At 56.4% G+C, this 24,350-nt stretch overlaps 1 protein-coding gene across 4 annotated transcripts in view; it reads left to right on the top strand.

Annotated features, from left to right (window-relative positions):
* The window catches only part of SBNO2 (strawberry notch homolog 2), a 64,868-nt gene that overhangs the window by 23,043 nt on the left and 17,475 nt on the right, over nt 1-24,350 (top strand). For 3 of the 4 annotated variants that reach the window (XM_049876114.1, XM_049876113.1, XM_049876112.1), the window contains 3 exons: nt 540-634; nt 2,935-3,061; nt 22,196-22,351. In XM_049876114.1, the coding sequence (XP_049732071.1) occupies nt 2,972-3,061; nt 22,196-22,351 (246 nt within the window). In that variant the 5' untranslated portion in view covers nt 540-634; nt 2,935-2,971. Of the gene's footprint in view, nt 1-539; nt 635-2,934; nt 3,062-6,949; nt 12,163-22,195; nt 22,352-24,350 lie in introns of those variants that run through there. The other variant, XM_049876115.1, reaches the window with a different exon arrangement.

Genomic DNA, 24,350 nt, shown 5'->3' with positions numbered 1-24,350 from the left:
CTGGGGAGCCCCACCCTTCTTCTGCCTGGGCTGTGGCACTGCTTCTGGAAGCTTCCACAGACGATCCCTCATCAGAGTGAACACAGGGAGCCAGGAGCCTGGAAACCATTGGCCTTGGTGCTGGAAGATGCCCTATGGCTCTTCCCCAGTTTTTTATTTTGATAAATTTATTTTGCAACCTGCACAAAAGTTGATGGAACAGGACACAGACACCCAGAGCTTGCAAGCAGACTCCCCATTTCTCTCGTGTTCCTTCCCTCTGGAGCCTGGACACTAACGACCCTGGGGGTAGGGGGCGATGATGGGGGTCACAGCAGAGGCCTGGCCTGAGCCCTTCACATCCATCAGGCTAGTTCTCTCGTGCATATGGGGAAACTGAGGCACAGGTCGTTTAGGCAGCTCAACCCAGGGGACACGACTGGAAGCCCTCTCTCTCATCCTGTTGAACCCTAACCTGATTGGCACAGCAGACTCAGCCAGGGTCCCCATTGCCCCCTGCCCGCCCCGTGCCTGACGCCTTCGCCCTCGCTATCTTTCAGAATGCGGTGCTGCACTGCCCCTGGTGGGGCACCTACTTCGCGCCACCGCCACCGCCGCCACTGCCAGCATACCCAGCCTTCCCCACCGAGAACCAGTAAGTGCCACCCCAACGCCTCCAGGTGGGGCCCTGTCCCAGGGAGCAACACAACCTTGCGGAAGAGACAGGACACGGGGGCTTTGTGCCGACTCCTGGTTCTGAGGCCACGGGTTCCAGCAGGGTCATGGGGGAGGGCCTGAGTCTGACTCTCCACTGTCAGCCCTGGCCCTGTGCTGCTACGAGCCAGCCCCAGACACACAGAAGATCAGCCCGGGCCTGTGCCACTGAGAGCCAGCCCCAGACACACAGAGGATCAGCCCGGGCCCTGTCTGCTGAGAGCCAGCCCCAGACACACACAGAATCAGCCCTGGCCCTGTCCGCTGAGAGCCAGCCATAGACACGCAGAGGATCAACCCGGGCCTGTGCCACTGAGAGCTAGCCCAAGACACACAGAGGATCAGCCCGGGCTCTGTCCGCTGAGAGCTAGCCCCAGACACACACAGAATCAGCCTGGGCCCTGTCCGCTGAGAGCCAGCCACAGACACGCAGAGGATCAACCCGGGCCTGTGCCACTGAGAGCTAGCCCAAGACACACAGAGGATCAGCCCGGGCTCTGTCCGCTGAGAGCTAGCTCCAGACACACACAGAATCAGCCTGGGCCCTGTCCGCTGAGAGCCAGCCACAGACACACAGAGGATCAGCCCGGGCCTGTGCCACTGAGAGCCAGCCCCAGACACACATTGGATCAGCCCGGGCCTGTGCCACTGAGAGCCAGCCCCAGACACACATTGGATCAGCCTGGGCCTGTGCCGCTGAGAGCCAGCCCCAGACACACATTGGATCAGCCCGGGCCCTGTCCGCTGAGAGCCAGCCCCAGACACACATTGGATCAGCCCGGGCCTGTGCCACTGAGAGCCAGCCCCAGACACACAGAGGATCAGCCCGGGCCCTGTCCGCTGAGAGCCAGCCCCAGACACAGAGAGGATCAGCCCGGGCCCTGTCCGCTGAGAGCCAGCTCCAGACACACAGAGAATCAGCCCAGGCCCTGTCTGCTGAGAGCCAGCCCCAGACACACAGAGGCAGCTGAAAACTCTCCCTCCGTGACTGTCTGAGCAGAGACCCGCTCAGGGGAGAGCTCGGAGAGTGGGACACCCCAGGCCAAGGACATGGCTAGTGCAAAGGCCCGAGGGCACATGTGGCCAAAGCCTCACCTCCTGGGGACTCCAGAAGCCTCTGGGGTGGCTGTTGGAAGCAGGGCAGGGGGTGGGGACAGGGCAGGGAAAGCAGCAGCAGGCCTCTGGGGAAGGGAAGGTTCTTTGTTCTTAGTAGTTTTTGCCCATTATTGGTGATGGAGGAGGGGGAGAAGAGGGAGGGTCCCACGTGGCCCCTGCACTGGGGCAGCTGGCCCTTGGGGGCTCATCCAGCAGAAGCAATGCTGCTGACCCTGGGCCTTGTCAGGGAAGAGGCTTCCAGATGGGGAGCTGAGGGCCTGACCAGGCTGGGCAGCGTCCTGGGAGTGTGTGAGCTTGTAAGAAGAGGGGAGAAGGGAGGGTGGGAGAATCGCGAGGAAGGGCTTTGGGGTAATGGTTCCTGGTTCCCGTAAATGGCCCCCTGACCAGAGCACTGACACCCTGGGGCTGCAGGGGGCAGGTGGTGAGCGCTGTCGAGCCGAGGGCAAGATGGCCCTATCGATTGGCTCCCGGGACTCTCCCTGTTGGCACCCTGCCCCCCCCAGCCCCCCAACTGGGCCTCGTGGTGTTTCATTCCATGAGCTGGAGAGGGCCAGTGGGGGGACTGGAGAGGCAGCCAGGTGGGGGCTGTTTCCAGGTCTGCCAGGACGGCCATTTCCCCTCGGAGATTCGTCTGTGCCTGGAGTGGGCCAGCCCCCTCCCTGGGTGTTGGGAAGGGAGAGCTTCAGCTGACCGCAGGTCCCAGTGTTGGCTGCCTCTGTCCCCCAGACCTCCTGGCGCAGGGCAAGGGGGAGCTGCTTCTTCCCGGAAGAGGGCAGCCCCATTGTCTGGGTGGCCCTGTTTCCTGAGAGGCTGGACGTACAACATAGTCAGGGCAGCCTGAGGGAATGATCTGGAAGCTAGCGGGGCGGGGGGGTGGTGACACCTAGGCCCTCCTGACAGCACTAATGAGCTCTGGGCAGTCGGCCTCGTGGCTGGCATATTTTGTGGTTGTGTGGCCCCAGCTGACCCCCAGCAGGCCAAGGCCCACCGGCAGGGGCCTGCTGCAGGTGCTGGTGGAGCCGTATCGTGGGTGTGGGGCTCTTGGTGGGGGCTCTTTTGGTGGGCTGGTGAGAGGGACCCTGCCCTGCCTGCCCCTGGTCAGCCCCTTCCTGTCTCTTCTTCCAGCCAGTTTCGGACCTCCACCTCCTACCTGTGCCCGCCCATGGGTGGCCAGCCCTGCCTGGACACCAGCTACGCCCCCGCGGCCGCCGCCACCCCCAGCTTCCTACCAAAGAGCAACAACTTTCCTCAGGTAGGAGACCCCATGCTGCTGCGTCATTCTGCTACTGGCGCCACACAGCAACCACCAGAGGAAGCCCCGGCCGCATCCCTGAGCAGGGGCTCAGCAATGCCAATGGCGCGTAGGCTGTTTTGTGAGAAGAAGGGCGTGTTGGAGCAGGCAGACACAGCTGGTCTTTGGGAAAAACCAGTGCCCAGGTCCTCTTGGCTTCCATGGGCAGCGAGTGTGTGGGAGACGTTGGGGTCAAGGGTCTTCCCGTTACCCACAGGTCTGCCCACAGCCCTGCCCACAACTCTGCCCACAGCCTGGACCATGGCCCCAAGCTCCACTTATGGCCCCACCCACAGACACATGTCCCTGCCCACAGACACATGGCTCCACCTACAGGCACATGGCCCCACCCACAGGCACATGGCCCTGCCCACAGACACATGGCCCCACCCACAGGTACCTGGCCCTGCCCATAGACACATGGCCCCACCCACAGACATGTGGCCCCTCCTGCAGCCACATGGCCCTGCCCACAATCACAAGACCCCTCTCACAGACACATGCACCTTCTATAACTGTATCCCCACCCATGGCCCCACACCCCCTAGCTGCCCTGGGATGGCTGAAGCAGGCAGACCTTCCAGAGGGAAGTTTAGGGTCTTTCCAAGGTTCTGGTCTCCCCAGTGCGTGGGGACTTCCTCGCACATGTGACCGCGTGTCCTTGGGCAGTTCTGCCTGGACGTGAATTCTCAGCAGGGCTGGGTTGAGGTCACCTCATCAGTGCTGGTTGGTCCAGGGCTGTGGACAGGACAAGCAGGAGTGGTTAGCATGCACAGGCCCCTCCCCGTCTGTCCTCATCCCTGACTAGCCCACCTCTGTCTCACCACTGGAACCCCTGTGTCTCAGTCTTTGGTGCTTGGTGACCATGGTATCCTGAGGTCTAACAGGACGCTTGTGTTCATGCCCCAGCAACACGGTGCTGTTGTCACAGGCTGAATAAATTTGTTGCCGTTGAGTCCATTCCATTTCATAGTGATCGTATAGGACAGAGCAGAACTGCCCAATAGGGTTTCCAAGGAGCAGTTGGTGTATCTGAACCGGCGACCTTTTAAGCTCTTAACCACTGTGCCATCAGGGCTGAACGGTGTCCCCCAAAATCCAACCTGTTGCCTCGGAGTTGATTCTGACTCACAGTGGCCCCACATGATAGAGTGGAACTGCTCCAAAGGGTTTTCTTGGCCGCGGTCTTTACGGAAACAGACCGCCAGGCCTTTTTTCTGCAGCACCAGCCTTTAGGTCAGTAGATGAGCGCAAAGCGTTCGCACCACCCGGGGCCTCACCCCCAAACGCGTGCTGAAGTCCTAGCCTAGAGCCTGTGAACTTGGCCTTGTTTGCATAGAGGATTTTTGCAGATGTCATCTGTTAAGGTGAGATCGCATGGGGGGAGGGTGGGCCTACAGACAGACACAGTGCGGAGGGCCCTGTGACGACAGGGGCAGAGGCTGGAGCGATACAGTCATAAGCTCAGGGATACCTGGAGCCCCAGAAGCTGGAGGAGACCAGTTGGAGGGAGAGCGGCCTGCCAACACCTTGACTTTGGACTTGGGGCCTCTAGAGCTGTCTGTGGTTTAAGCCGCCCATTTCGTGGTGCTTTGTCCCAGCAGCTGCAGGAGTCTACCCCACCATTGTCAGGATAGCCACATCCATGATGGCTGTGTGCCTCTGTGGACAGGGGCTGCATGGACCACCTCCTTGCCCGGCCACGGCAGATCTCACGCAGTAGCTGGGTTTCCTTACAGCAGCCTCCACAGAAGTGGCTGGTTGAGGGAGAGGCCCTGGTGCCCTTGAGTGGGGCTGACAGCAGAGCCTGTGGGGACAGACCCTTAGGGAGCAGGACTGCGGGGGTGGGGCTGTAGGGCGGGGCAGCAGGGGACAGGGCCCTGGGCATGGGACCACAGAGACGGGGTGGGGACCGGGTGCCTCCCCCAGCGCCCGCCCGCTGTCTGGTGGCAGGTGGCCAGGGCTGGACCTCATCAGCGCCTCTCCCTGGGGAGATTCCCCACCACCTCCCTGGACCTTATGGCACCACCCCCCCCACACCCACATGATGGGGAACAGGCACCTGACTGTCCTGCGACCACCTTCCCTTAGAGGGTCCTGACCACACTTGGCCACGAGCGGTCTGCACGGGCCTTTGTTAGAGAACATGCATCAAAACCCGTGGAGGCCCAAGGGCATCTTGACTGTGTGTCCGCGAGTTTTCCCTTGGGGCTGGTTTCTCTTGGGCAAATGGGGACATCTGTTGGGTCTAATCTGGTGGCTCACCTGTCTCCAAGATGAAGAGGCCAGGGCAGGTTGGGACAGCTTCAGCCTCCACACAGCCCCCAGGGGTGGCCCTCACTGTACATGTCCGTGTGTCTGTTTATCTGTGCACATCTGTGTGTCTGTGTGCGTGCGTGTGCCTCTCCTTCTGTCTCTCTGTGTGCACTTGTCTGTATCTGTGTTTCTCTGTTCTGTCTGTGTGTCTGTATCTGTCTTTGTCTGGTGTCTGTGTTTGTGTCTCTGTCCTGTCTGTGTGTCTTTGTGTGCGTATCTATGTGCCTGTCCTTTCTGCCCACCCTGTGGCTAAACCCTTCATTGGGGCAAGAGGAGATAGAAGCAGGATGATGGGAACAGGGTTGGACCCCCGCCTTCTTGCTGGTGTATGTGAGGCCCTGAGTGGCCCAGGACTCGGCGCATGCCGGAAACGCTGGCTCCTAGGCTCCATCGCAGACCTGTGAGGCCAACCCCTCTGGGCACCCGGGAGTCTGCGTTCAGATCCACTCCTGGCCCCAACCCTTACATGCCTGGCCCAGGCCACTGGCACAGAGATGCCAGGCGCTGACATGGAGGTGGAGGCCACACAGAGCCCTCGCTGCAGCAAGCTGGCGTGTTATCCCTGCTATGCAGAGGGGGAAACTGAGGTACAGGAGGAGCCACGTGCAGGGCCCTCTGAGGGGGTTGGGGCAGGAAGGGGGAGAAGCCCCCCAATCTCTAGGGTTGGAGGTCAGGACCAGGGGTCGGTGTCTGAGGTTGGGGCTGATAGAGGCGGCTCTTCCCGCACGGCCCAGTCCCCCACCCCTGGCTCTCCCGCTCCTTGCTGCTCTTACTTCTCCTTCTCTCTAATGTATTCAGCTGCCACCCTCCTGGCCCTGCCAAGAACCTACGGGGTTTCGAGCCTAGGTTTCACAGGGTGGCTGCACTCCCTGCCTGCTCCTGTCAGAGCCTTGCTTGTCACTACATGTTGGGAGGCATGTGGCCGGCCGTTATGCTCACGCGTCCAACAGGCACTTACCTAGTACCCGGTACCCGTGTGGCTTCCCTGCCTCACCCTCACCGCCTCGCTCTGGACCAAGAGGGCCAGGCCTCTCTCCTAGAACCACAAGGTCATCTGCAAGTGACGTCCTGTGCCAGCGCCAAGTGTGAGGCCTGACAGATGGACACAAACACTGAGCAGAGGAGGGCCCGGGCCTCCCCATGGCCCATGCCGTGGGGTCCAGGTAGCTCGGGATGAGTCCAGACCCAAGCTGGCACTAGCCTGCCGGTACCCCACAGAGCCCTTTCCCTTAGCTTCAGACGGGGTCACTTTCTGGATTATTTGGCTTGGCCACGTGCAGCTGGCACAGTGACGGTCTGAAGACATCCCTATCCTTGTCTTGGGAACAAGGTGCCTAATGTGGTAAAGGGACTTTGCAGATGGATGACGTGAAGGGTCTTGAGACGGGAGTGATCCTGGATCACCCGGGGGGCCCATGTGCTCACGGGGTCCTCATCACAGGGAGGCAGGAGGGTCAGAGTCAGAGGAGGAGATGTGAGGACGGAAGGAGAGAGACTGGAAGATGCTCGCTTCTGGCTCTGAAGACACAGGAAGAGGCCACGAGCCAAAGAACGTAGGGCCCCTAGAAGCTGGAAAAGGCGGGTAACGGATTCTCCCTGAAGTCTCTGGAGGAACACAGAGCTTTGCCAACCCGTTTCAGATTTCTCCAGAATTGTGAGAGAATAAACGCATTGTTTTGAGCCACGAAATTTGTAGTGCTCTATTGTAGGGGCAAGCAGAAGCTCGTGCAGTGTGCGAAGCCCTCACGTGACCTCTGGAGCACGTATACTCTGAAAGTGCTCCGACTGTTATGTAAATCAGGAGGGATTGGAAGAGAGCACCCAGAACTGGGTTGGGGTGAGGAGTGACGATAAATCTGAAGGCCGTAACAGTCTGCATGGTAGCTCAGCTCAACCTTGAGTTTCCCGGCAGCCAAAGCAAAAAATGAAGCAGATGAACAGTGTAAGCGTGTTGCCTATAGGGGAAAGCAGAGCTTTCTTACCACATTGTACTGGCTTCCCTTTGGGGCAGGGAGCAAGCAGTTAGTTCATGAGGGCCCGCAGCCCCTGTCCCCACCTCCTTTGTGAGGGTCCCAAGCCCATGGTTGGTCTAGGCCCCAGCTGCGCTCTCTGAAGCTTTCTGCTTCTCTTGTCACCTCTGCTGAGTCAGAGCATTGGGTCCCTCCCCTCAAACCTGCACCTGAGTCCATGGAGACCCAGGGAGGGCAGTTGAGGCAGGTTGAGGATGGCTTCCCTTGGGCATACTTCCCAGCCAGGGGCTTAGAACACCAGGGTTGGAGCCTCAGATTCTGGCTCAGCTGGCAGTGCTGCTGGGGGTCACCTAAGGGGTCACGCCTGCCTCTCGGGGTCACTGAATGCGCTGAACACACCTGGCTGCCTGGAAACCTGGATAAGTCACAGTCCCCTGAACCTAGGACCAGAGGGCTCTAGTGCCGGGCAGTGGCTGGGGGCCCCTGTCCAGGTCCCTATGTCTGTGCGTCACCGCCACAGTGCCTGGCTGTAAACAGGACGCCACCACCCCCCGAATGTGTGCCACAGTGCGCTCCACAGAGGTGGGGCCACAGGTGTGGGGCAGGGTGTTGTTTTGAGGGTGGCTCTGGTCGCCCCTCCGCTTCTCTGAGCTACAGACACCACCCCAAGGAGGGGCCACCCCGTCCGCTGCCCACCGGCCTTCTGGGAAGCCAGGATGAGATCACGGCTCGGTAGAGTGCTTTGCAGATGCAGCCTGCTCTGCACACATGGGCACGCACATTGATTGTGCCGAGAGTGGATTGCAAGGGATCAGAGGGCCGGCCCGCCCTCCACCATGCTTGAGCAGTTACTGGCATTCAGCAAAAAAAGGGGGAGACAAAGGTCTTCTTACAGGAAGCCCTGTGGTCCTCGGCAAGAAGGCCCGCCTTCTGCCCCTGGTCTGGGCAGAGAGCAGAGGGGGTGGTAGGCGGGGAAGGGGCTGGGGGCAGCAGCGCACACAAGTTCTTGGACAGCAGGGTCCTGCAGACAGCTGTGGTCACAGGGCGGCTGCAGGAGCAGAGCCGTAGCCCCTCCTGGCTGACGAGGTTGGGGCAGCATGGTGGCCATTGAGGCAGTGCCAGGCCAGCTCCAGCACAGTGACCAGGCAGCAGGCTCTCTGGGGGCCTTCTCACACCCAGGCCTGCTCCAGGCAGCCTTCTCCCATCCACCCCCGCCGCTGGTCCCACCCCACTCCCGGTACCTTGGGCCTCTGCCTCTGCTCCTGGTGTCCATCTGCCTGGAAACCCACTGACTGAGAGGCTGCCCCTGGAAGCTTCTCTAATTGTCTCCATTTCATCCCATCCTCCAGAAGACTGAACACATACCCCCATCCCTGCCTCAGGCCACAATGGTGAGGGCCTGCTCAGCTGGGCCCCGGAGCCGGCACACAGCAAGCACTTGGTGTTGACAGAGGATCCGTCAGAGAGGGATAAAGAAGGAATGAGGGACAGGGTGGCCAGGCAGCCCCAGAACCGGAGAGAGAGGGTCAGCGGCCTGGCAGGCAGCTGTGAGCAGGGAGCCACATCAGACCTGGTTCAGGGCCATCCTTGGCCCCACTGCCACGTGACAGACACCCGTCCCTGTACCACACCCAGCCTCGTGAGCATGACCAGAGGTCACCCTGGGACCCGCCAGCCAGGGCCCCCACCCTAGAGACCCCTGTAGCCCTTGCCACACATGGGGGGTGGCCACGGCACGCAGCCAGCACCACTGCACTGGCCTTCCCTCGGTTCCATCCCCACCTCGGGGGCACGAAAGCAGCGCCCGCCCACCCCGCTGCCTGGTGAACACCCAGCTCCTGACCACAGAGACCCACCGGGTGCTGGTGATAAGATGTCTTGCCTCCAGCTACGACCTCTCCTCCCCCCTGCCCTGTCCTTTCTTCGTTGCCCTCTGTTTCCAGAATGGTCTCCCCTGAATGTGCTCCTGCCCTTCCCCGGCGTCCTCGGCACCCTTCGACTCCTCTCCCCCCCTCACGCTTCTCTGCCCTTCCTGCTGCCTCTCCTGGGCACCGCAGCCCTTCCAGCCCTGAGCCCACTTTTCCCCAGCAGCCAGAGGGGCCTGTCCCAGGAACCCCAGGCAGCTGCAGCCCCTATCCTCACATGCTGGCCGAGCCCAGAACGAGACATCCACCCGAGGGGCATCATTGGGGATGGTGCAGGGCAGCTGGAGTGCTGGGACACCCCAGGGAGACTCCTGAGCCCACAGGACACCTCTCCCTGCAGGACCCGCCTCTCCCTTGCGGAAACTCCGTTCCCTATCCTTGGACCCCAGCCCACACTCCGGAACATTCTGTGTCTCCTCTCAGGAGTCTTCCCTTGCGCTTGCTCAGGGCTGCTTCACCAGCCAGCGAATCATCTGCAGAGAGGATAAGGGGAGACCCCAAGGGAGTTTAGGGACTTGGGGTAGTCTGACAGCGAGCGTTGTGTCCTGTGAATCTTACATTAAAGTTCCGTGCCGTGTGCCCTTGTGTCTTCTTTATGCTTCAATTTCCTGCTAAGTCTTTTTTTTAGGTTGAGACATATCCCACATACCATACAACTCACCCATTGAAAGTGTGCAAGTCAGAGGGTGTAGCATGTTCGCAGAGCTGTGCAACCATCACCACACCAAATTCAGAACATTTTCGTCACCTCAGGAAGAAGCCCCTGTACTGAGTAGTAGTCAACCCCATTCCAGGAAACTCCCCCAGCCGCCAGTATCCACAGATCTGCCTTCTGTGTGTACGCATTTGCCTTTTGCAGATATTTTATGTAAGTGGGATCATACAATCAGTATTAGTTCTTTTGTGTTTGGCTTTTTAGAGGTTCATCCGTGCCCTTGCATGGGTCACACCCGCATTTCTCTGTATCATTGAATAATACTCTGTTGTGTGGACAAACCACGTTTTGTTTATCCACTCATCCGCTGATGGACACTTGGGTCTCCACCCGCTGGCTGTTGTGAATGTGTGCGCACAGGTGTCTGTGTGGACGTGTTTTCATTTCTTTTGGGCAGACACCTATAGGGTCGCTGTGAGTCGGAATCGACTTGATGGCACTGAGTTTGGTTTTTGGTTTTAGACACCTAGGAGTGGCATTGCTGGGTGGTACGGTGACTCTGTTTCGCCTTTTGAGGAGTAGCCCCATCTCACACTCCCACCAGCCATGCATGTGGGTCCAGTTTCCCCACATTCTGGTCCGCCTTGTGATTGTCTTTTTTGTGGTAGCCATGCTCATGGGTTGAAGTGTCTCCCTGTGGTACTGAGCTTCATCTCCCTGGAGGCTAACAACTCTTTCATGTGCTGATTGGCCATTTGTGCCCCTTCTTTCCTGCCTACCTGCAGGGTGTTAAGCCTGGCCCTGCTGGGGTCGTTAGGGTATATTGCCCACTCCGGCTGTGGGTGGGGAGCAGGCTGGGAGGTGGAGGGGCCATCATGGTGGACAAGTGTCTGGGGATTGTGGTCTGTGCTCAGCAGTTTCCAGAGTAGATGCTACCCAGGTGCTCTGTTAGGTGAGGGGGCTTGGTCACAGTTCAGGATGTCGGGGTCCAGGAGTGGGAGAGCCACGTGGGCTGGGTTCCAATGTCAGCTCTGCCGCCATTGCTGTTGGGTTAGCACAGGCAGCCCCGCCCGCCAGCTGCAGTGAGATGGGTAGGGGTGCCCTCCTGCCCCGCCTTGCTCCAGAGGACCAGGGGGCGTGCACAGGGTCTTGAGGTGCAGTTTCCTCCAGGTCACTGTGGCCTGTGCCCAGCTGCCCTTCCCCACTGGCTCCTTTGCATAGGCTCTGGCAGCCCCCCAGTGGCCCCCAGGGTTGGGTCGTGGTTGATAGTAACATGAGCAGCAGGTCTCCCTCAGCCAACATGGCATTATTTATGTCTCTGCCCCTGGTAACGTCACCAGTCCTGGGGGACCATCAGACATGGTGACTCAAGGCTCCAAAGCTTGGGAGGGGAGCTTCCAGGCCCTACTCAGCACAGGCTGGTGGGAGTCTGCAGGACAGCCTGTGCCCCTGACTTACCAAAAGGCCAGAGTCCCGCCCTTCATGCCCCACCCCCAGGCCTGCACAGCAAGGGCACCCGAGGCTCCCACGCTGGGAGTCCACTGGCAAAGCCACGACAGATGGTCCTTTCTCTTGTTTTCTACTGAACAAAACACCATTTCTGGGACAAGGGTGCCCAGCCAGGTTGTGGGGATGACAGAGGGTTGATTCCCCACTCCAGCAAACCCTCAGTGGATGGTGGGTGGTGAAGGGGCTCATGGTGGGGGATGGAACGAGGGCTTGAGAGACCCCCGGACCCCTCGCCAAGCCGCAGCTTCCCTCGTGTAGCGCTGGTCCTCAGAGTTGGGGTCTGGGCGGCCGGGGTCTGGGCGGCCGGGAGCTGCTCTGGGGGTGGCGCTGGGGACAGAACGCACAGCGTAAGCTGGCGGGGGAAACTGATGCCAGGGCCAGGAGGGCCTGTGCACTCGGCAGAGGCGGGACCTGGGTTGGGTAGTGCCCCGCCCGGTATGGCGCCCCGCGCTGCCAGCCGCTGGAGCCGCCCCGTCCAGTAAGGCCGGGCGCTGCCGGTAATCGGCCCGGCCGCATCATTTCCCGACAGTCAGCCGCCGGCGGAGGAAGTCGGCCTGTGACTAACCCGCCCGCGGCGGCTGCCGAGCCCGGACCGCGCGGGGTCATGCGGAGCCGCGGCACCTCCCGGGCCAGCTCCGCGCCATGTCCCGGCTGCGGCTCTGGCTGCGCTTCTCTGCGCTCGGCCAGGTAAGCGGGCCACTGGCTCAGTGCGCTTCTCCTGGCAGGGATGGGGAGGGGGCAGCCAGGAAGAGGAGGGGGCGGCCGGGACGGGGACCGGACGGGAGGAGAGGATGGGGAGAGCTACCCCTACGCCCTCCTCAACTAGCCACCGCGGGAATCCCCAGAAAGCTCCCACCCTGCTCCTTCAGGCAGCCGGAGCGACCCTGCCGGGATGTTCCAGGAGAAATTTGAGGACTTGGGGGTGGATCAGTTGCCTCAGGCTTGTGGCTGAATGGTGGGGAGTCTTAGGGGAACGAGGGTGTCGGTCTGAGCACCCGTGGTCACAAGGGGTGGCTGGAGGTGGGTCGCCAACTGGGGCATTTGTGGGTTCTGGGGCGTCCACGCTGCGACATCCTTATCTCCCCTGAAACCTCACACGGAGCTGTTTGTGGGGCTTTGCAAGCCAGGGATAGGGCGGGGGCGTGGCTTTGGGCTCGGCTCTGGCTGGGCAGACCCTTCCCCCACAACACGGACCCTGGCCTGTGCAGAGTTCCTCCAGTGACTACGGTCACATGCCCTCCCAGCGGGGCCCCTGTCCAGGGCAGGCCAGTCCGGAGGGGGCCGCGTGAGGGGGTGTGTCCCCAGTCTGCCGTGTCCCACAGAGCTGAGTCCCCACCCCCTGGGAGGGGCCAGAGCCGGGTCCTGCCCCCGGCCCCACCCCATCCTGCCTCCCTACCCTTGTTCTCAAGTTTTCAGGTGTGGCCACCAGGCTTCCTCCCTGCCTGGGGCTGATGAGGAGGGTGGGAGGGGCAGGAGGAGATGCTGGGGTTCCATTGACTTGGGTCTGGTTCTGTGTCAGATTCTGGGGTTCGAGGTTGGGGGAGCTGCTGGGAGTCACGTCCTGACACATGGGCAGGGGCAGGGCCTCCCTGGGGAGGGTTCTGCTCTTGCCCCCATTTAGGCAACCTTGGGTGGCACACTGGTTAAAAGCTCAGCTGCTAACCAAAAGGTCGGCAGTTTGAATCCACCAGGTGCTGCTTGGAAACCCTATGGGGCAGTTCTACTCTGTCCCATAGGGTCGCTATGGGTCAGAATTGACTCAGCTGCAACAGGTGGGTGCCTACCCTGCATGAGCAGGGTCCAGACGGTGGAGCTTGGGAGGCCCACGCCCTGCTCCCTGCCAGGGCCGTGGCCCCACACCTCAGTGAGGCCCCTCCCTCTGTCCTGCCTGGTCTTCTGCTCTGGGTGGGGACGGGAGGGTGGGGGTGCCTTAGCAGGAGACAGTGTCTAGGAAGGGGAGGTTGGGTGCTGTCCGGTGAGCACTTGGGTTTTAGTAGACTTTATTAGAACAGCTTTGGAGTCACAGATGGTGTAGAGTCTCAAAACCTTCCCCAGTTCCCCTGTTGTTAACATCAGTTATATTGGTGCCATGTTGTTGTTATGGGCTGTGGAGTCGTTTCTAACTCACAGCGACCCCACGTACAACGGAATGAAACGCTGCCCGGTCCTCTGCCATCCTCACAATTGTTGCTGTGTTTGAGCCCATTGTTAACAGTCGCTGCATCAACCCATCTCGTTGAGGGTCTTCCTCTTTTTTGCTGACCCTCTACCTTACCAAGCATGATGTCCTTCTCCACGGACTGGTCCTTCCTGATAACATGTCCAGAAATGTGAGACAACGTTGGGCCATCCTGGCTTCTAAGGAGTACTCTGGCCATACTTCCTCCAAGACAGATTGTTGCGACACCGTCATAATCAGCCAGCAATGTGGATACACCGTCATTAGCTGAGAACCATATTTGTTTGGATTGCCTCAGTTTTTCTCTCACGTCTTGTTTACTTTACCTCTCAGGCTCCACTGGGCAGTGACGGTTTCTAAGACTTTCCCTGTTTTTGAGACCCTGACGATTTTGAGGGGTGCTGCTCAGGAGTTTTGTGGGAGGCCCCTCGATTGGGTGTGTCTGGTGTTTCCCTCATGGTTTAGTGGGGTGGTGGGTTTTGGGAAAAGAACTCAGGGGTGAGATGCCCTCCCCACCCTATCACATCAGGCTGTGAACTGTCCTCCTGACACGTTACTGTGACGTTGACCTTGCTCACCTGGCTGAGGTGTATCGTCAGGTGTCTCTTCCCTCTTTCCACGCTGTGCTCTTTGGAGGGACGTCACCATGTTTGGCCACCTTGCCGGCGGGGGGGCGATGCACTCTCACCTCTGGCCCTGCCCTTTGCTCCACCCTCTTGGTAAGGAGGGGTCTTGAAAGCCCCCTCACAGCAGGTGCCGGCCCCTCATCCCTCATCTCCGCTTTTGAAAATGGAATATGCCCCCCACGTGCTGCCACGGCGGGGCAGGCACAGTCACACGTGGCCCTAGGGAGAGGATAGCAAAAATGGGTGACTTCTGGAGTGTCCCATTCCTAAGGGCTCGCAGCTGCTAGTGTCCCCCTCCCCACTCCCGGAGGCCCTGGAACCTTTTACAAACCTTCCCCTGCCCCTACCGCCTCCAGAAGGAGCCTGAGAGGTTTTTGCTCCTGCCCCTCAAATGTGGGCTGAGCAAGTCCAGAGCCGGGTCCTCCTGGAGCAGGAGGGCTTGGGTCTGCCCCCTGACACCTCGAGGGCCTAGGCTGGGGATGGCCATGGGGGAGGCGTATGGTTGTCAGAACCGGTCTGGCCGGCTGACCTGTCCACTCATCTCCCATCTGAGTCACCCTGCCCTGGAATTCCCGACAGGACTGGCTCAGGGGGCTCAGTGACGCCTCCCCCCATCGATGGTTTCTCTTCTTTTTTTTTTCAATTGCGGCGAAAATATACAACAACAAGACATGTGCCAGTTCAACAATCTCTGCACAGATAATTCGGTGACATTGGTTACATTCTTCAGGTTGTGCAGACATTCTCCCCGTCCTTTTCCAGACATCCCCCCCCATTAACATGCACTCAGTGCCCCTAAGCAAAAACTCCCCCTTCCCCTCCCTCCCACTCCTGCTAACCACCAGTAATCTTCAGTTTCTAGATATTAGCTTATTTCATAAAAGCGAAAGTGTCCTTTCACCACTGACTGACTTGGTTCGGCATGATGTTTTCAAGGCTCACACAAGGCTCGTGTCATCAGAACACATTTCTTTTCATCGCCGAGCAGTATCTCAGTGTGTGGGTATACCCCACTGGGTTTATGCATCATCTCTTCGTTTGTTCTTTGTTTTAATAACATTTTACTGAGCTTTTGGTGAAAGTTTACACAGCAAGTTAGGTCCCCATCTGACAATTTCTGCACAAATTGTCCAGTGACATTAGTTATATTTATCACAATGTGTCAACATTCTCCTTAGTTTTGTTCTGTCTCCAGGACTCTAGTTTCCCTGCCCCGTCATCTTTGCTTTTGGGTGATTGTTGACCTTCTAGTCTCACACACAGATGGCTTTTAAACCCGGTTTGGATCTTACAGTTAGCATCATTTGTGTGCCGCTGAAACCCCGGTGGCATAGTGCTACGGCTCCTAACCAAGAGGTCGGCAGTTCAAATACACCAGGCGCTCCTTGGAAACTCTATGGGGCAGTTCTCCTCTCTCCTGTAGGGTCGCTATGAGTCAGAATCGACTCAACGGCAGCGGGTTTTGGTTTCTGCTATTTCGCTAAAAGATGATCTCGGGATAGGCTCAGGTCTAGGTTTAAAGAGTGTCTCAGGGTGATAGTCTCAGGAAGTCCTCTGTTCTCTACTGTTCCAGTTTGTCTGGCTTTTTTTTTTTTTTTTTTTTTAATAATAATTCAAGTTCTGCTCCACATTTTTCTCCCACTCTGTCCGGGACCGCCTATTGTGATCCCGGTCAGAATAGTCAGCGGTGGTAGCCGGGCACCATCCAGTTCTTCTGGTCTCAGGGCAGATGAAGTTGTGGCTCCTGTGGACTTGTTTTTTCTCTGAACTTCTGGTTACCTTCCTACCATTTTGCTCCTGTCGAGTAGAGACCTGTAGGTTTGTCTGTCCATCATCTGTTGATGAATGTTGTGGTTGTTTACACCTTTCGGCTCATGTGGAAAGTGTTGCAGTGATCATCGGTGTACAGGTTTTGTTTGCGTTCCTGCTTTCACGTCTTCTGGGTCTATACCTAGGATTGGGATTGCTGGGTTATATGGTGTTTCTGTGGCCAGCTTTTTGAGGATCTGCCAGACCGTTTTCCACGGCAGCTGCACCATTTTACATTCCTGCCAGCAATGGACGAGGGTGCCTGTTTCTCCATGACCTGGCCAACACTTGTTTCATTGATCATTGCCGTTACAGAGGGGCTGAGGTGGAGTCTCATTGTGGTTTCGATTTGCATATCCCTAATGGCCAACGAGTAGAGCGCTGGTGGTGCAGTTGTTAAATGCTCGACTGCTAACTGAAAGGTCAGCAGTTTGAACCCCCCAGCTGCTCCACGGGAGAAGGATGTGGCAATCTGCTTCTCTAAAGATTGACAGCCTTGGAAACCCTGTGGGGCAGTTCTCCTTTGTCCCCTAGGTTTGCTATGAGTCAGAATCTACTGGACGGCAGTGAGTTTGGGTTTGGAATGGCTAATGATGGCCAGCGTCTTTTCATGTGCTCGTTGGCCATTTGAATATCCTCTTTGGTAAAATGTCTGTTTAAGTCCTTTGCCCATTTTTTGACTGGGTTGTTTGTCTTTTTGTTAGGTTGTTTGATTGTTTCTTAAATTTTGACCTTGTTGTTGTTGTTAGGTGCTGTCAAGTCGGCTCCGACTCACAGCAACCCTGTGCACAACAGAATGAAACACTGCCTGGTCCTGCACCGCCCTCACAGTTGTTATGCTAGAGCCCATCGTTGCAGCCACTGTGTCAGTCCACCTCGTTGAGGGTCTTCCTCTTTTTGGCTGACCTTCTACTTTACCAAGCATGATGTCCTTCTCCAGGGACTGATCCCTCCTGACAACATGTCCACAGTACGTGAGACGCAGCCTCGCCACCCCTTCTTCTTAAGGAGCACTCTGGCTGTACTTCCTCGAAGAGAGATGTGTTCGTTTTTCCCAGAGTCCACAGTGTGTTCAGTAATCCTCACCAGCACCACAATTCAGAGGTGTCAGTTCTTCTTCCTTATTCATTGTCCAGCTTTCACATTCATAGGAGGTGATTGAAAACACCTTGGCTTGGGTCAGGCACACCTTAGTCCTCAAGGTGACATCTTTGCTTTTCAACACTTTCAAGAGCTCTTTTTCAGCAGACTTGCCCAGTGCAACGCGTCTTTTGATTTCTTGACTGCTGCTTCCATGGGTGTTGATTGTGGATCCAAGTAAAATGACATCCTTGACAACTTCAATCTTTTCTTCGTTTATCATGATGTTGCTCATTGGTCCCGTTGAGGAGTTTTGTTTTCCTTATGTTGAGGTGCAATCCATACTGAAGGCTGTGGTCTTTGATCTTCATAAGAAAGTGCTTCAACTCCTCGTCACTTTCAGCAAGCAAGGTTGTGTCATCTGCCTAACGCAGGTCATTAATGAGTCTTCCTCTAATCCTGATGCCCCGTTCTTCTTCGTATAGTCCAGTTTCTCGGATTTTTTGTTCAGCATACAGATTGAATAGGTATGGTGAAAGGATACAACCCTGAAGCACACTTTTCCTGACTTTAAACCATGCAGTATCCCCTTGTTCTGTTTGCATGACTGCCACTTGATCCATGTACAGATTCCTCATGAGCACTATTCAGTGTCCCGGAATTCCCATTCTCCGCGATGTTACCCATAATTTGTTATGATCCACACAGTCGAAGGCCTTTCCACAGTCAATAAAACACAGGTAAACATCCTTCTGGTATTCTCTGCTTTCAGCCAGGATCCATCTGACATCAGCAATGATATCCCTGGTTCCATGTCCTCTTCTGAATCCGCCTTGAATTTCTGGCAGTCCCTGCCAATACACTGCTGCAGCCGCTTTTGAATGATCTTCAGCAAAATTTTACTTGCCTGTGGTGTTAATGATAAAAAAAAATTATTGTTCAATAATTTCCATATTCGGTTGAATCACCTTTCTTGAGAAAAGGCATAGATATGAATCTCTTCCATTTGGTTGGCCGGGTAGCTCTCTTCCAAATTTCTTGGCATAGATGAGTGAGCACTTGTAGCGCTGCATCCGTTTGTCGAAATATCTCAATTGGTGTTCTGTCAATTCCTGGAGATTCGTTTTTCACCAGTGCCTTCAGTGCAGCTTGGACTTCTTCCCTTAGTACCATTGGTTCCCAATCATATGCCACCTCTTGAAATGGCTGAACATCAACTAATTTTTTTTGGTATAGTGAGTCTGTGTGCTCCTTCCATCTTCTTTTGATGCTTCCTTTGTCATTCAGCATCTTGCCCTTAGAATCCTTCAGTATTGCAACTCAAGGCTTTGAATTTTTTCTTCAGTTCTTTCAGCTTGAGAAATGCTGAGTGTGTTCTTCCCTTTTGGTTTTCTATCTCTAACTCTTTGCACATGTAATTGTAAAACTTCATTTTGTCTTCTTGAGCCACCCTTTGAAATCTTCTGTTCGGTTCTTTTACTTCATTTCTTCCTTTTGATTTAGCTGTGTGACATTCATGAGCAAGTTTCAGAGTCTCCTCTGGTCTTTTCTTTCTTTCCTGTCTTTTCCATGACCTCTTGCTTTCTTCATGTATGATGTCCTTGATGTCATCCCACAGCTTGTCTCGTCTTTGGTCGTTAGCATTCAGTACATCAAATCTATTCCTGAAATGGTCTGTAAATTCAGGTGGGATATACTCAAGGTCATACTTTGGCTCTCATGGACTTGCTTTAATTTTCTTCAGTTTCAACTTGAATTGGCATATGAGTAGTTGATGGTCTCTTCCACAGTCAGCCCCTGGCCTTGTTCTGACTGATGATATTGAGCTTTTCCATTGTCTCTTTCTACAGATGTAGTTCATTTGATTCCTGTGTATTCTGTCTGGTGAGGTCTATGTGTATAGTCACCGTTTATGTTGGTGAAAAAGTGGTATTTGTAGTGGAGAGTCATTGGTCTTGGCAAAATTCAATCATGCGATCTCATTTCTATCACCAAGGCCATATTTTCCAACTACAGATCCTTCTTGTTTGTTTCCAGCTTTTGCATTCCAATCACCAGTAACTATTAGTGCATCCTGATTGCTCATTTGATCAATTTCAGACTGCAGAAACTGACAAAAATCTTCAGTTTCTTCTACTTTGGCCTCAGTGGTTGGTGTGTAAATTTGAGTAATAGTCATATTAACTGGTCTTTGTAGGCATATGGCTGTTATCCTATCACTGACAGCGTCATACTTCAGGATGGATCTTGGAATGTTCTTTTTGATGATAAACGCAACACCATTCCTCTTCAAGTTTTCATTCCTGGCGTAGTAGACCATGTGATTGTCTCATTCAAAATGGCCAATACCAGTCCATTTCAGCTCACTGTTGCCTAGGATATCAATCCTTATGCGTTCCGTTTCATTTTTGATGATCTCCGATTTTCCTAGATTCATACTTCATACATTCCAGGTTGCGATTATTAATGGATGTCTGCAGCTGTTTCTTCTCATTTTGAGTTGTGCCACATCAGCGAATGAAGGTCCCAGAAGCTTTACTCCACCTACGTCATTAAGGTTGACTCTAATCTGAGGAGGCAGCTCTTCCCCAGTCATCTTTTGAGTGCCTTCCAGCCTGGGGGGCTCATCTTCCAGCACTATATCAGACAGTGTTCCGCTGCTATTCATAAGGTTTTCACTGGCTAATGCTTTTCAGAAGTAGACTGCAGGGTCCTTCTTCCTAGTCTGTCTGAGTCTGGAAGCTCAGCTGAAACCTGTCCTCCATGAGTGACCCTGCTGGTATCTGAATACCGGTGGCATAGCTTCCAGGATCATAGCAACACACAAGCCCCCACAGTACGACAAACTGACAGACACGTGGGGGAATTTTTACTTAGTGATTGGTAATTTAAGCACATAAATGTCACCTTTTCAAACCAGACTTAATGGTCTGACTGAGACCAGAGGGACCCTGGAAGATATGGCCCCTGGACTGTCAGTTAGCCCGAAACTAAAACCATTCCTGAAGCCAACTCTTCAGACAAAGATTGGCCTGGACTATAAGACATAAATGATACTCGTGAAGAGTGTGCTTCATAGCTCAGGTGGACACGGGAGACTAACTGGGCCGCTGCTCTGTGGACCTGGTGGAGGGGGAGGGGAACAGGAGCTGGCTGAAGGGACACAGGAAACCCAGTGGGGAGGAGGAGCATACTGTCACATTACAGGGAGAGCAGCTAGGGCCACGTAACAATGTGTTTGTAAATTTTTATATGAGAAACTGACTTGAAGCGTAAAATTTCACTGAAACCACAATTAAGAAGAAAAAAGTGTCACCTTTTCAGGGGTACGTGCAGGCGTGGTGAATCTGACAAATGCAGGGATCCTGCCGCTGTCGCCTCAGAGCCCCTCAGCAGCTCCCCTGCCGTCGGCTGGCAGCCGCCCCCACCACGGCCCCTCCGCCCGTGTCCCCTCCACCCCGGCCCCTCCACCCCGATCCTGCTGCTGTCGCCTCAGAGCTCCTCAGCAGCTCCCCCACTGCTGGCTGGCAGCTGCCCCCCACCCCGGCCCCTCCACCCCGGCCCTCCGCCCCTGTCCCTCCACCCCGTCCCCTCTACCCCATCCCCTCTACCCTGTCCCCTCCACCCCGTCCCTCCAGTGCCGTCCCCTCCACCCTGTCACCTCCGCCCCCGTCCCTCCACCCCTGTCCCCTCTCTCCCCATCCCCTCTGCTCCCTGCCCCCTGCCCTTGCTCCCCTGCCTCTTCTAGATTCCACATCCACCCAGTCGTCCAGCCTCGGTGCTGGCTTCCTCAGTCTCTTTCTCTTTCTTTCTCTCTTCCTTTTGTTAACAACTTTATTGAGTTATAATTCACCCATTTAAAGTGCACGATTCAGTGGTTCTTAGTATGTTCACAGAGCTGTGCAGCCATCAGCCCTGATTTCAGAACATTCCGTCACCCTAGAAAGAAGCCCTGCTCTCTGGATTCACCCTCCTGACCCGCACATCCTGAGATCGCCCCACTCCACAGGCCTGAGGGGAGGGCGGGTGGGATTCGGCACAGCTGTCCCACCTCCACACCATCCAGGCCCCTCCCAGCTGAGGTGCCCACATCCTCCCAGGTCCCACGCAGACCCCCCTCAGTGCATGCTTCTCCTGTGGCCCTTGTGACAACCAACACCAGCTGAGTGGCTTAGAACAACTCAAGTTTTTTTCCCTTTCGGTCCTGGAGACTAGAAGCCCAGAATAGGTCTCGTGGGGCTGAAATCTGGGTGTCAGAGTTGAAATCTGGGTGTCGGCTGGTTCCTTCTAGAGGCCACAGAGGAGAATCGTCTCCTGGCCTTTTCCAGCTTCTAGAGGCCCCGCGTTCCTTGGCCCACGGCCCCTTCATGCGCCTTCAGAGCCAACAGAGACCATCTTCCAGCCTGTCTCTCTCTCTCTCTGCTTCCGTCCTCACATCTCCTCTGACTCTGACCCTCCTGCCTTCCTCTGATGAGGACCCTGTGATCACATGGGTCACCTGGGTGATCCAGGATCATCTCCCATCTCAAGAGCCTTCATTTCATCCATCTGCAGAGTCCCTTAACCCTGTGAGATCCCAGGCTTCAGGGATCAGGGTGTGGACGTCTTTGGGCCTACTGTCCTACAACCATGAGTGATTATCCTTTATAACCAACCTAACTAACTAGTTACCATCGAGTCAACTCCAGCTCATGGTGACCCCACGTGTGTCCGAGTTGAACTGTGCTCCGCGGGGTTTTCAGTGGCTGATCTTTCCAAAGTAGATAGCCAGACCTTTCTTCCAAGGCTCCTTTGGGTGGACTTGAGCCTCCAGCTTTTCAGTTAGCAGCTGAACGTGTTCACCGCTTGCACCACCCAGGAACTCCCCCTAGTAACCAAGGAAATTGAAGTGACCGAATATCTTTTGAAGTTAAAAAAGCTTTTGAAGTTAAAGGTGTCACAAAACACTGTGCTGCTGGCAGGCAGCGTCCCCACTTGGGGGCCAAACGTGGGTGTCCGCCCGCCGCCTCACCAGCCCGTCTTCCAGGACTCATTGAATTTCGACGACATCTCCAACTTATCCTCATCCGTGGACTCCCTGTCGGACATCGCAGACACGCCCGACTTCCCACCGGCCGACAGCCTCAGCCAGGTGCCCACCATCTGGGACGTGAGCACCACCTCATCCACCCATGACAACAAGGTCAGTGCTCTCTCCCCCCGGCCCCCATGGGGTGGCTCCAAGAGGTGGGTGGTGGGGCGCTCAGGCAGGGCCCGGTTGGGCATTGTCAGGGCTCGCACGTGTTCATGGATGTGGGTGGCTTATCAGCTCAGGGGCTTCAGATTTCTTGCATAGCCCAGAAGGCGTATGGATTAGAACCAGAAAAGCACAGAGCGCCTCTCCCATTCTCAGCGCAGGAACAAGGCTCCCGCCACAGCCCGCCCTCCCTGCAGGCCCCCGTGGCACACTGGCCAGACCCCTTCAGCCCACCTGGTCCATTCCTGCCTCGGGGCCTTTGCACCTGCTGTTCCCTCTACATGAACGCTCTTCTCTAAGGGTTCCTTGTCCCTGGGGCATCTCTGCTCGGTGCTCTGTGCCAGCATGAGCAAGGCCATCGGCCCTGCTGGGGGACGGGCGTTAACCGATGGGTAAGTGAAAATCACTCACCTGGGCGGTTTCCCCCCAGAGGACTCCTGTTCATGTCTAGGGACATCTGTGCTTGTCACAGCTGGGGGTTACACCATGGCATTGAGAGGGTGGAGGCCAGGGATGCTGGTCAACACCCTGCAGTGCACAGGATGCCCCCACCCCAGGGAAGGATCTGGCCGTGTCAGCAGTGCTGAGGGGGTGGCCCTGGCCTGGGAGAATACAGTCAGGTGATGGGACAGAGTGGAGAGTGCTTCTGAAGAGGCACACTTGGGCTGAGAGCCAAGGAGGGTGTCAGTCCGGCAGAGCTGAGGGAGGGGCGTCTGTGTGGAGGCCTTACGGCAGATGCAGAAGCCTTATGGCAAGAGTGGGCATGATGGGTTTGAGGGGTGGTGGTGGTCTATGAGCCTGGCCAGGTGGGAACGAGGGGCCGAGGTTGGTGGAATCGAGTCCCTGTTAGGGCAGGGGGTTGGACTTTGTCCTCAGGGGAGCGAGAGGCCCCTGGCCAGTGTTCTGGGGGCATTGAGCGCTGGGGTTCTGTTAGAAAGCTCCCCTGGTGGCAATGAGGTTGAGGAGGGGTGCAGAAAGGGCTGGGCAGGAGCTCCAGGCACACAGTGGGGGCACCCAATCAGCGGGCCTTCCTCGAGCCCCCCGTCAGGAGAGAGACTCCTCAACAAGCCGCCGACCCAAGGGTCAGACAGGCAGGTTAGGGCCCAGCCCAGGGCTGCAGTGCAGCCTGGCGCGGACTCCGCAATGTCACCAGCCCACCCAGCTTTCCCCAGAGGACACTGCTAGGTGCCTGCTGGCCTGTCACGTTTTGATCCCCACAGGGAGGGCTGTGACCCGCGCAGTGGCCAGGTGGGTTGGAGGGAGCCCCACAGCCCACACCCGTGACTGGCCCCAGGCCTCCCAGGCTGCGTCCCTGGAGCCTGCACCCTCCACCCTTGGCCAGCGGGAACCGTGACTCAGCCTTCCGGGAACTGGCCGCTGTTTGTTTTTTGTGTGTGGTTTTTTTAATTTGAAAAAAAGAGAGGAGGCTGAGTGTAGGTTCTCAGCCTTCCTGCATCTCACGCCCACTTCATTTTCTCATCATAAAATTTGCCGCGCACAGAACCTCTGAAGCCAGCAGTGAAAGTCACGGCTCAGCGTCACGGGCGGCCACCCTGGGTCCCATGCGCTGCTCGCGGGCTTTGGGGCCGGAAATGGCGCCTGAGACCCAGAGACTTGCTCAGGGTGGGCCTGGCCCCTGGTCCGGCCTCAGCCTCAGCCTCACGCGTGGGGTCCTCATGGAGAGTTCTGAGGCCAGAAGTAACCACCCCCCATCCTTTTTTTTTTTTTCCTACTTCAACAGTTTTTTTTACAATTTTTTCTTTTTTTTTTTAATTGTGGTAAAATATATAGAATGTGAAACTTGCCATTTGAACTTTTTGCAAGTACCATTCAGTGGTTAAGTGCTCGGCTGCTAACCAGAAGGTCAGCGGTTCAAACCTACCAGCCGCCCCTGGGCAGAAAGACCTGGCCGTCTTCCCCGTAAAGATCGCAGCCGAGAAGCCCC

The sequence above is a fragment of the Elephas maximus genome, chromosome 3 (assembly GCF_024166365.1).
Source record: "Elephas maximus indicus isolate mEleMax1 chromosome 3, mEleMax1 primary haplotype, whole genome shotgun sequence".
NCBI classification, from domain to species: Eukaryota; Metazoa; Chordata; class Mammalia; order Proboscidea; family Elephantidae; genus Elephas; species Elephas maximus.
The sequence above is the reverse complement of the archived record's forward strand: the minus strand, read 5'-3'. Positions and strand labels throughout refer to the sequence as shown.